At 39.5% G+C, this 13,315-nt stretch overlaps 1 protein-coding gene across 1 annotated transcript in view; it reads right to left on the bottom strand.

Annotated features, from left to right (window-relative positions):
- Window positions 1-5,800, bottom strand: part of DMBT1 (deleted in malignant brain tumors 1) — a 111,823-nt gene extending 106,023 nt beyond the window's left edge. Inside the window, 1 exon segment of the mRNA XM_062580378.1 lies at window positions 5,767-5,800. Within this exon segment, the coding sequence (XP_062436362.1) occupies window positions 5,767-5,800 (34 nt within the window).
- Between the last annotated feature and the right edge of the window lie 7,515 nt (window positions 5,801-13,315).

The following is a 13,315-nucleotide window of genomic DNA, read 5'->3' on the forward strand; positions in this document are numbered from 1 at the left end:
TCAGCAAGCAGAAGAGGATAGATAGATAAAACTGGATGAGGTGAATGATGGTAACATAGATTACAACAGTGATACTTGAACAACTAGTTAAAAATATCATCTGCCATTATTCTAAGATATACATGGAACTGTTTAGTGCAAAGTCACTTAAGTCACTTAGGAGAGAGAAACTAATCGTGTAAGAGAAAAGGTAATGACAAAAGGAAAGTTGAACTAACAATTTCTCATCTTTAATTATTTTTAGATGTCCCTCCTTTACCCACATTGATAGATTATAAAGACTAACTTACTACATTTCATTAAAGTTTGTGTAAGATCTGGTGTACAATGGGGTTCAAACAATACAAGCAATATTATATATGCAGTATATATATGTGTATATGTATGCTCTGGAAAGAATACATATTTTAGTAAAAAATATAAATTCTCCCATAATTATTAAATAATTCTTAATTCTCAAATTTCTGGAAATAGAAGAGTCATTCATTCGTAACATGTTCACAGACACAATTTTAGCAGTGATACAAGGCAGTAAGAAAAAATACCTCCCTATCAAAAAATGAACTTCATTAAATAGTTTAAATCATTCTTATCATTCACTATGACAATTAGTTCACAGTTTTAGTAGAACAAAGCTGTGGCATCACATTTCATCCCATTTCCCATTATTTGCCCAAAATGATACCAGCAGGAATGTGATTTCTATTTGTGGAATCAGCAGAGAAGACCCCAAACTCTCTTTTTATTCTTATATACCCTGGAACAAATGAAGTGATTTACCTGATCTTGCCTCCAGAATTGATGGACCTAGCAAAAGTAGCCACATCAAAACCATATTGGTACCCATCTCATCAAGAGCTCTTGCCAGAAAGGACCATGTGAATTTATAGTCTCTATTTCTGAAGGGGAGTGGCTGTGTAGGTGTCTCTCTGTCTCTCTGTCTCTCTCTCTCTCTCTGCAGGTGAACAGTAAAATAACCACAATCCCATTGTCTGAAATGAAAATATATTTGATTTGTTATTCAAGATTTTGTAACTTCCTGATCTCTGTAAAAAGATAGTATCTCAAGAGTAACATTTTCCACTGCCTGGAAGGAAATATTTATGCTACCACAGGTGTCACAATCATCTCATTGTATGTAGAATTTGAAAGTTACCTTTCAGTTCTGGCTGATGAATCTCAATATTTTCTGTCATGGCTTAAAGCTATAGCATGGGGACAATCTTTGGCAGGTCTGGGGAAGGTAGTGGGATGTTGAAATTTAAAGAGGTTTCCTCCAACAGCATCGTTAAAAGGCTTCGAACTAGTGAGACAAGTTTCCCTAGGGAGCCATGAATGTCCTACAGCTTTGGCATACTTTAAATAAAATAGAATAAGCCCTAGTGCCCCTGTTGAAGCACGTCTGGGAGTCTCTGTACCTGTGCCACTAGAAGTATGTCTATGCTGAAGTTATCACAAAGATAACCAGTAGGTACTTAGTGGCAACAGCTGAGTCTTGCCAAAATTGCTACCTTCACATCAACATTAATGCTTCTACCATCAGAAGTAGAGCTACCAACAGCAAGGCTAAGGTAGGAGGTGGCTGCAGCCTCTTAGTGTCGATAGGAGCAAGTGGAGAGGCACAAGGTAGAGAGGTGAGGAAAGGAGAGGAGCCATCAATGGTCCTGGGCTGAGCCTCCAGAGTGAGGAAAGAGAGTTGGGGATCAAGGGGAGCTGACCCCAGAGAGGCATGAAACTTTGCTTCCTAATTCTCTTGCTTGGGAGACACAGTCATAAGCAGGGAGGAACAGTCTATAAATAAATTTGCCTTTGCATTTGGGCAGAATTAATGTATGAGACTGAATCAAGTATTACAGGCGAATCACTAAGAGATATTTGAAAGATATTGCAGCTCGTGTGAACATCTTCCATCCCTCCCCCCATGCCAAATTCATCCCTTTTTGATATTTTTAGGTTCAAGTCAAATGTCATATCATTTTTACTGAGAAATTGTTAAATTGCAAGACAATTTCAAGAGAATCAAGACCAATAACTTTTTGTGAAAACAATGCAGAGAAATCTGTGGATTTTATGCATAGTTAAGTAAATCACATGGGTTACAGCTTAATGTTGTTCTAAAATTTTCTTTTATCCTTTGAACCATCGAATGAAAAAAAAAATCTATTTAGAATCTCTCCTAATACAGTCCTTCGTTAATTTTCTACGGTTTTAGCTATAAAGCTTGAAAACTGAATCCGAAGCTTTTCCACAGCATGAAATAATCCTTAATTCTCATTCATCACACTCTTGTCAGAGTGTCTACTTTCTTGTGTTTCTGTGGTGTAACCATTTTATGAGATATGGCTGATGACCATCACTTCACCCTAAAACTGAAGAGCCAGAGTATTGTTATCCATCTGATTCCTACCCCTCCAGCCATTGTGGGTTTGATGGCCTTATCAGGAGTTAAAATTTGTTGCACAATTCTTTCCATATACAAATTTATTGCATGCAGGGACAATCCTCAAGGATGAAGATTAAAGTCCGTGAGCCCAAGGGAGAAAGAGAATGACTTAGAACTTCTTTCTACAAAGGCCAGCATTATCGGAGTGGAAGAAGGAAGTGCAAAACACAAGAGGCCAAAGACAGAGTTGGAAGCCTTGAAACTGAGGACTGAGAAGGGTAAATATGTTTCTTCTTTATACAAACAACCACATTCGCACATGAACGAGGAAATTTATGCATGAACAAAAATACCTGGTATTCACTATTCATATTCTGCTGGTTTTGACATCTTGGCAAGAAGCAGCAAAAATCCAGTATATTTGAATGATCATTCACACACTGTAATCAGTGAAGCAAGAATAAGTGACAAACAGAAATTCTTTTCCAAACTCTTGTAATAACTGAAAAAAGGAGGTGAGGGAGGGGACACAAAAGAGACTCACAAACCATTCAAGTGGAAAAAAGTCACTAAGCTGTCTAGGTGAATTAATAACATTGATTAATTCTGTTCTTCACTGCACACTTCAGAGATCCACATTTTCAGAGATCGTGATTATCAGACAATCCCTGCACAGTGAGACCAGATATTAATGTTATGTTCAAACAATTTTATATTAATTAATTAATACAATTACTATACAGGGCATGTTTTCATCCTTCCCAGTGGCTAGATCTCTTGTGATCATGCATTTCTGCTCTCTAGGACTTTTTCTGGAAGCTTGAAGTGTTTCTCAACACATTATTCTGTGAAAGAAGCTTCACAGAGCTTTGAAAACAATTTCTGTTCTGCTGATTATTGTTAGGAGACTTCTGCAGACGTACTGGCTTTTGTGAGGTTAAAAGAACACAGAAAATTAATCAACTTTTATCCTTGACTATAAGAAAATATCTACACTGGAGTGTGGTTGTCCACAAATTTTTGCATTGAGGAATGTTAGTTTGAATGCCTGTGTTAAAGTCATGTGAGGCAGCTTAGGCTAATTTATTGAGTTCCTTGACAGCCTTACAGGCTCTGTTGCCTATACCATGTGAAACATATCATTTCAAATCAATTTGCATTTGTTTAATGGTGAGAAAGCAAGTGAATCAGAACTATCTACAGCCAAGAGTCAAATTCATTGGATTTACCACTAGCAGCTTTCCTGAATGTGGCAGACCAGGAAGAGGGAAGGATGATTTTTGGCTGACGAGCCATTCACCCAGAGCACTTGCTTTAGTGTGTGACCCTTTCTTCATCATCAGATTGAGTTTTCTTGAACACTGCACTTGTGGAATACTTGTGGTGCAAGGAAGGCAGAGGGTGGGGAATAAGGAGGATGATTCTGAGGTGCCAAATACTTGGGCAGTTTAGCAGTGTTCTCTATAGCAATATTTAATATGGAAACCACTGAACTTGGTATTTCTACCTCATGTTCTGATATAACCTTGGTATTTCCCCATCTGAGACCCAGCATAGAAGCAGCACTGGAAGGCTCAGCTCTGAGCAGTCCAAGCTGTTTGCAAATTGGAGGCACCAATGTCCTAGGCCTGGGATCTTCCTGCTAGTATGATCATAAAGATACTGTAGGATCAGGTGAAGTAGAAAGAGTGCCATCACACTGTTGTCTGAAAAATGATGGGGTAGCACATCCACAGGGGCAAGGCCACTGCAGTAGTGGGGGCAGGAGTGAAAACAGAAGGCTTTTGCTCCTGAAAGACCGAAGGCGAAGAACCTGGTCTAGAGAGCGGGTCTCGGGAAGTCGCCACTGTGCTGAGCAAGCAGCTGGACTTCTCCAAGCCTGGACAATCTCAGGCCCACACAAGGGGACTAGATGAAAGGTAGATGAGTTCTTGTACAAGTATGCCCTTCAACAGTGTCACTAGGCAGAGGAGAGCTGAGGAACCTCTTCAATCTTTGCTCCTCCAGCTGTGGGCAGTAAAGTTCATTACCATCCCCTGAGAGCGATATCAGTAAGTCCTCCTATGGCCCCTTCTCCACAGCCTACAGAGGTGAGAAGAGGCCTGCCTGGGGTCCCCTGGAAATGGCAGCTTGCAGGAAGACAGAGGCAGGCTGGTCATGCTATTCCCATCAGAGCTGCCTGCATCCTCCTTGTCAGGTCAGGACGAAGCCCTAAAGTACGGCTGTCACTCCCAAGAGGGCACTGCTTTATCTCCAGCTCACTTCATACACACTGCCTTCTGCTGTTCCCCCCGAGCTTTCCTCTTTCACAGCTGGCTAGAAAACAGGAAAGTCTGAAGAGGATAATTTCTCAATCAAACACCAGAGACCTTTCCTCCTGTAGTAGATGGGTTCTTCCAAACAGCTTGTTTGTTTGTTTGTTTTTTTCACATGGGGGCTAAGAGAGAGGTCACACTCCCTTATGGCAATCTCTGTATATTCCCTATTTTTTCCCTCATTACAGGTTTATAAATGCGTAAAAGTGAGAGCACAAATCATTGCTTGGCAAAGACTCTTTGTCACAGATCATATTCTCCAACATGATAAAGCACTAGCTCGGAGTTCAGATGTATAGGCAATACATTTGCAAGTACACAGAAAGAACTGCCACTCTATAGGTATATCCTCACCTGCTTTTTAATTAAATATTTATGTAACAGATCTGATTATATTCAAAATATCATCCTTTATATAAAAGCTCATAAATGGCCCTCATTTTCTCATAAAAACACAAAATAAGAACCACCATGACCACCAAAGAAAGAAAGAAATTCTGTACAGGAGTGATTCCTTATGTGCAATCCGTGTGTATTTTTGCTCGCAATTGATTATTGAGATTATTGAACCTCACCACCAGTTCGTGGTGCCACACAGGTGTTTTACCTGCATATCAACAATGGCCAAAGAAATCAGTTCTTAAGTCAGTGAAGTCAGTCAATCTTCTCAGATGGACACTCAAAGTAGGAACTTAACTGAGATGCTGTGAAATGACCAGCACTGAAGATGGCAGCTTATTTGGGTGCTGGGATAGGAGAATCAAACTTTCCTTAGCCTTTATGTGTATTTGAACTGGAAGATTTTTAAAGCCAGACTCCTCATAAGTTCAGTTCATTCTAGCAGAGTGTGTTGTTTCACTGCAGTGCGTTCTTCAAGCAGCAATTAAGTGCTGCAGTCGTCACGTAAGAGCTACCCTCTGCACAGATTACAAAACCAAATCCTGAAGTCGTATGGGTATAGATGGCTAGTGAAAACATCAGCCCCAGCCAGCTGCAGGGGTTTTACCACCTCTCACATGATTTGGTAGGGAATGGGTTCCTGCAGCTTATGCTTCGGCCGAAACCTACCCATGGCGAGGACAGCAGCTACCACCAGTGCCATGGCGGCCACAGCAAGTGGAGTGTGAGACCCAGCAGCAGTCGCAGGAGCTGAGCTCAGAGACTCTCTGTTCTGGATGTCAGAGGCCAGCTCTGAGCACAGAGAGAGAGAGTTGTTTACATCTGTTTCTCCATCTAGCTATTCTCAAAAATAATTAGGCAGAGAGAACTTGAATTAAAATGTTACAATGTAGATATGATCAGAGAATAAACTGCTCTACAGTTTATTCTGCTCTACAGAATAAACTGCACTGTTTTACAACCAATTCTGTAGGCGAATGAAATAAAGAAAATAGCCAAGCAAGCAAGCAAACAAACAGCAACTAATAATTTGTAATGATTACACACTAAGACCATTTGATGCTGTTTCCTGACAGTAACAGCGGCTATAGAACACTGGGAAATGTTCTCAAGGGGAATTACAGATTGGTTGTTTATAGATAGGAGACATACAAATCATGCATAGCTTTGAAAAATTATTATAGTTCCTGCAGGGAGATCAGATACATCTCATCTCTTCTCCTGCAGAACAGAATCAATTGCCATGTGACATGCGCAGATGAAAATAATGGCTCTAAAATATGACAGAAAAGAAATAGCTTGTAAATATCATTACTTAAAAACCAATTCCCTATAAGGGTTATGGTGGAGATGTGAAGAAACCAGCAAAGGTATGTATCAGAGCTAGATTTCACATCTAAACTGTCATGCAGGCATTACAGTAATATTAACATTAAACCCAAGAGGAAGTTATTTAAACTTGCTAGCATTCCTGTTCTCAGTGTGAGCTTCCTGAAGCTGAATAGATCCAATAACAACATTCACTTTTTCCTCAGAAGTTTTTGCATTCCTCGTGAACCTACTAACACAGCCTTGATAGCATTAAGAATAGTCATTGTACCTGCACCACGCTGGTTCACACTGCGGGTAAACTGATGGATGTTGACTTACAAACTTAAAGGCATTAAATGCAAACTGAGTGACATACCTGTATGGCAAATGATAAGAGTAGTAGGTGGGATCTTTAACACATCTGGAAAGGTATAAAATTTATAAATTAGCTCTTGTGAATAGAAAAATTATTACACTATGTGCAGTATGTGTTAGGTTCAAACTTAAAACAAGAAGGTAAGAATCTACAAGAACTCTAAAGGATATAAAAATGTGTGTTTTTAGTAAGAAGAGAAAATAGGAGACAAAAATAAGAAATAGTGGTAGCAATTTGTACCAAAGCAAAGCGTACACCACTGAAATTCCATAACTGAGCAAAGTTCTTGCGAACAGGATTAAATGTAGGTATCTAGTAGTTCTGGGAGGACATTCACCTGGTAAGCACAAGACATTGGTTCAATTTTTTAGTCTAACACAAGCAATAACCTTCCAGCCTAGCAGTGGGGCACCTACACTTCTAACGTATCATGCCATTTAATTTCAGCCTATTTACTTGTAAGCTTTGTCATCTGCTCAGGTACCATTGTTTCAAAACATTTTAGGCTTTCAGAAAAGCAAGAAGAGGCTAAGGAATTTATCTTATTTTTGAATCAAATATTTCATACTCTAGTTACAGTGCTGCATGAAAGAATTTGCACATACGTGTCCCGAAACAACATCAGATTTGAGTCAGAGCTTTGAAGGGAAGCTTGAAGGAACAAATTTTGATTCAGATCAACATAGTACAGAGAATCATATAGGCCACAGGAAAGATGAAGAATTGTAGAATGAAATAAGAAAAATGAAGCAATAAGAAGAAAGGTGAACTTAGACTGGCCAGCATGGAAAATGTCTAAAGACAATAGTTTGGTACCTGAAAGTCTTCTTAAAGTGCAAAAAAAAATTATTGTCTGAAAGTTACTGGTCAATAATCAGTTGTGAAATCTGAGTAGGAATGTCATCTGTGTGAAGTGGCTCACCAACATTAACAAATACTTAACACAGAAAACATTACAAACTGAATTGAAACTTACTGGTATTCTCATCTTTTCGGATGGAGTGATAGTCAACATTAAACCCTTTATTTGAATATCTGGAGTCACTACAAAATCTAATGGTCTTGAGGTTTGAGGATGATGTATATGTAAGATCAGAGCCAGAACAAATTCTCCCAAGCAGGGGAGAAGTATTGGGTGGCCCATCATAAATTTCAATATAGTCATTCTGGCATTCAGCTTGCAACTTGAGAGACTGACATGAATATACAATAAAAGATGTTTTGTAAACTCCAGCATTTAAGTGCTTAACAAGCAATAAACTAAGATACTGCACTCACACAATTCTCAGGTAATATTTCTAATTCACTTGGAGGTATTAGAAATGTGCTTGGGAAATGTGCTTGCAATTGAGATTTTGATCTCATTTATTGCCCAAGCAGCAAGAACTTTGCTCACTGAATACTTCCAAATGTGAGCACAGCAAGAAAATTGCTCACCACTTGTATTTCCCACAGTCTGCATTGTACAATGTTGACTATACTAGCAAATGAGTGACAGGTACGGAACTAGTGAAGGGGAATAAAATGGGTTTCTCTTTTTCCTGCTTCTTTTTTAATATATATATATTTTTAATTTTAAGTGGTTTACCTGAGCTGGCATCCACAAGTACTGAACCTAAGAGGAATAGCCACATCAAGAGCTTGACAATATTTCTGTACAACAGAACATTTCTGTGCCCCAACACTGCTTGTAGCTAGTGAATTACTAGATAGAGACTCTGAAAAGTGTTGCAAGGTGAGGCACTAAATTCACAGCAAGTTTTCCCTTCAGCAGACAACCTTTGTCTCATAAATGTTTAAATTTCTGATAGCATCCTCTTGCAATTACAAGCATGTTTCCCTATTGCTTGTTAATAGCACATCAGAGTAATCAGTGGTTTCTTTTAATCGTTGATTGGAAGAGACCTTTGGACACCTCTAATCCAAATTTCCATTCAAAACTGGGACAACACTGGATTCAACACAGGTTGCACATAGCTTTGTCCAGTTCAATCCAAGAACAGAGATTTCACACTCTCTCTGGGCAACCTGTTCCCATACTTAACTACCCTCATAACTACCCTCTGATGAGCTCACTTCACTTTGGCACTATCTTCCTTGGCATATTCCCATTCCTGCTGCAGCAAAGTACGGTTTCTGTCTAGAGACCAAGGGAATAGGCAGTCCTTTTTCTGCAAAGGCTCACAGAATTAAAGTAGAGGAAGGAGAGGCAAAAGACAAGAGTCCAAAGACAGAAACAGAAGCTATGAAAGCAGTCACTGAGAAGAGGAAAAACAGGAGGACAATGGTAAATACAACTGATTGTATTCATATGTTAATAAAGAAATGTAAACATAAACGTCACCATTCACAATTCTACTATTTCTAACTTTCTGGCAAGAGCAAAACCAATACCATGTGCTCAGTAGAACGATCACACATTTTAACTAACTGAGAAGGGGCTATGAGATCATATTCCTTCCTTTAAATTCTTGAAAAATAAAAATTTTATACTGGCCAAGGTGGCCAATAAGTTGGAAAGCAAGTTGGCAGAAAAGGACCTGGGGGTCCTGGTGGACAACAACCTGAATGTGAGCCAGCAACGTACCTTGGCAGCAAAGAAGGTCAGCAGCAACCCAGGCTCCATTCAGTGGAGCACTGCCAGCAGGTCGAGGGAAGTGATCCTTCCCCTCCACTCAGCACTGGTGAGGCCACATCTGGAGGGCTGGGTCCAGTGCCGGGCTCCCCAGTACAAGAGACATGGACACACTGGAGCAAATCCAGTGAAGGGTCAGAAAGACGATTAAAGGACTGGAGCGTGTGGCATACAAGCAGAGGCTGAGAGAGCAGGGATTGCTTAGCATCAAGAAGAGAAGGGTCTGGGCAGTGTCTTATCAATGTGTATAAATACCTGGCAGGATGGTGTAAAGAAGATGGAGCCACCTTTCTCAGTAATATCCAGCTGGCAGAGGAGGTTGGACTAGATTATCTCTAGGTGTCGCTTCCAACCTCAGCTGTTCTTTGGTTCGATGAATAGAAAATTGAAGGATGACAACTCAAAATAGAACAGGACTAAATACTGTGTAGTAATTTTATTCACAGTAATGAAATTTGCTAGCATAGTTCTTCAGTACAAACTTGGTTGTCAGAAATCTTGGGTCCTTTTACTTCATCTCTCCCAATTTCCCAGTGAAATATCCCACTTTGATAACGTACCTCAATGAAACACAGAAGTAGCCACTAGTCACACTGAACAAATCTTTAGCAATACCCAGACTCACATCAAGGGGATGATCAAAGCTCAAGAAAAGCAGTCTCTGTGCTATGGCAATTAGAAATGTCATTTTTAAAGAGTGAGTGTATCTGAGGGCAACGCATGAATCAAACCAAAAACCAAATTAAATTCATGACAACTTTAAGGAACTTCTTACATTTGTAGTTCCCAGGGCTTTTTTTGCCAGGAATGGTAACCATCTCTGACAGAGACATTCTGGGAACGTGTAGCATAGCTCCATTTCAGTGATATGCCTGGGATGTAGGATATAAAAGCAGTCTTTAGGGATCCAAGCCAGCCCTTGCACACTCTCATCATACGGCCAGACCTGCACTCCTCTCTTAACATGATACGTGTGCATTTTAGCCACATAATGAAGGTCCTGAAGGGTCAAAGAGCCTATATTTGAAGGGTCTTTCTTTGGAAAAAAAGTGGGAGTACAACCCAGATGATTGTTTCCTATGGGCCATATTAGCTCCTGTCTTACATGACACTTCAACTGTATCCTTCCCCATCACTTTATATCTGATCCTGGCTATTGCTCTTCAAACTCTTATTCTACTCCCTTATTCAAATCACCCTTAGTTCTTAGAAGGAAGCATGACAGTCTTCAGGTAACTCCAGTACTTTCCTATGTTAGCGTAGCCAAGACCAACTGATCAGATGTGTGGCAGATGAGTCAACTGGTTATAGGAAGAAGTGGTGTGAGCAGAGAAGGCAACTTGACTCCAAAACTCACAACTCTTCTGTGTGAAGGAGACTTCATTTTCTGACCTTCATTTTGCCTTCAAAGCAGAAGGAATAACAGGAAAAAAAATGATACTGCAAGCTACCAAGAAGAATTGCTGAAGGAAAATAATTGTTTCATGTGCAGAACACTTAGAGGTATGAAAAGCCACCTGCTCTTAAAATGGAGAAAATTCAAAGTTCATCAAGGTGTTGCACCATAGCTGCGTGCTATGTGATTTAACTATAAGCATGAGGAAGGTACACAGAAGTCATATACATTTCTTCCTGTGTGAAAGAATATTTCAATACAATGTACAGAGAAGAATTCAGTCATTTAGCAGTTTTAGTGATTACTGTCCAGCATCAATCTGCTTATAATGCATTGCTTAACTTTTATGCTCCTTTACAGCTGATACAAACTTACACATGACAAGTTCTCCTACAGAAAGTTACAATTATCCTGCCTAAATGCTTTTAACCATTCCGTCTCCTTTCAAGACGGATTTTCTAGGTCTGGTTACCTCAGTACTTTTCTCTTTATTCTCACAACATGACAACAATCACATATTTCTGAAGCTTTCCTCCTTTTTATGACCTTGTGGACTTCAGGAAAGTATTTAAAATCAATTCCTTCACCACAACTATGAAATATTTGTCAAGGACTTCTTCTTCACCCTAAATACCTGGTGAAAGTTTTCATCATCCAAAAAAATCACAGAAGGGTTGAGGTTGGAAGGGCCCTCTGGAGATCATCTAGTCTAGCCTCCTTGCTCAAGCAGGGTCACCTAGAGCGCATTTCCAATTTTCTTTCCTGTGTCAGTTGACTTAGGAATGTGTATTTTTAGTAGCCAAGTCTGCAGCAAAATTTTTCAACCACCCCTAAATTTTTCTTCCTATCTTTGTCCCTATATCCAGCCCAATATGGCTTAGTTATATGAGCTGTTCTTTTTATTGTCCCTGAAACATCAATGAGCAAGACAGAGTGCAGACTGCTCCATCTCTCTCTCTGCACCCCCCCCTCCCCACCATCCAACTGGGCACATCATTTCTTATTAAAATTGCTTATTAAAAATTTGAGGGTTTTCTTATATATGATACTCTGTAAGACAACAGAAGCATTGTCGTTGCCAAATGGACAAGCAATGATAAATGCAGCTACCAAGCTTCCCATCCAGCCACTCCTGCATAATTACTAGGCACTGTCTAGCAATTTGTAGAAAGGGAAAAGAAGTTAGTGCTTTTAGCATATCATTAACAGAGTCAACTTTACACATATATTGTTGTACTACATTTTGCACTACTTTATATGCTTAACTGAGAGCCTAGTTGGGTCGTTATAGTAAGCAACAAAATTTTGCAAATGTTTAAAAAAAAAAATGTGCTTACTGCTCAGTTGATGCTCTCAATTCATACATTTCATAACGAAGGTGCATGCTGAGGGTAACACACCTCAAGATGAGAGAAGAAATTTCCAAAGGCCAAACCAGGTTACACTATGCCTTTCTGCAGAGCTCAGCACAACTAGGGCACAGCCATCTCAGTGCCAGGCAGTAGAAGGTTTTGTTCTTATGCATTGATACAAAGAGATAACACAGAAATATTCTTGGACAATCTTAGCAAGCAATAAGGTCTGCTCAGCTGGGTCCAGACCATGTCCTACCATAACATAAATAACAGTCAAGCGTTAGTATAAAGAACAGAGTCTAGCAGCTGGCATAATATATGGCCAAGCATTGGCCAGGAATAGCTTATCAGCTGAATTACATGAACTGGCTGCCCATGTGCTTGCAGCCTGCTGAAAAGGCTAGGTAAGGCTTAGCTGCCTCAAGCAGTCCCTTGGACTTTGTGAACATTATCCTTGTTACATAAGTATTTTGTATTGTTCTATTTCTCTCTCAAAACAAACAAAAAGAAGTAATTGAGACAACATAAGGGTCTAACAAAGTGAAGTGACATGAAATATCTTACGTTTTTCACTGATATTGTTCTGTTACTTTGATTTTAAACTCAACAAATATGATCCAAGAACAGTGCAAGTCTACAGAAATATTTAAGGTATTCTAAAAATATTCTAGTTTGTTTTTGCAAGTTATCTCTTACAAGAGTCTCATACATCCTCTTTAAGATCTGTGCTTTTATCCTGAGGATTTCACTGTGCTGCAGCTGCCTTTTGCTTTGTCCTTCTTTAGGACGTCTGAGAGAAAGGACTCCCTGGTTCATATGAGTACAATGAATCTACTCCGTCTTGTCATAAGGATATGTGAGTCATCCCTAAAAAAGGACAATAGCCATTGACTTGTTCCAGTGCGCACTTTGTAGCTGTCACCCCACTGTGTAGGAACTGGTGTAGTATTGAACCAAGAACCTGAGCTAAGAATAATTATGACAGAGGTTTATACTGAACTGACAAAAAAGTCTTGAAAGAGCATAAATACTAACACAAGCCTTTTCAAAGGAGAATTATCAAAATTCATAAGGAAAGAATAATTTAAAAAAAAACGAGGCAATGACATGTAAGAGTTGGTTGTTAACTGCCATAATTTGTATTT

The sequence above is a fragment of the Rhea pennata genome, chromosome 7, assembly GCF_028389875.1.
Source record: "Rhea pennata isolate bPtePen1 chromosome 7, bPtePen1.pri, whole genome shotgun sequence".
Lineage (NCBI taxonomy): Eukaryota > Metazoa > Chordata > Aves > Rheiformes > Rheidae > Rhea > Rhea pennata.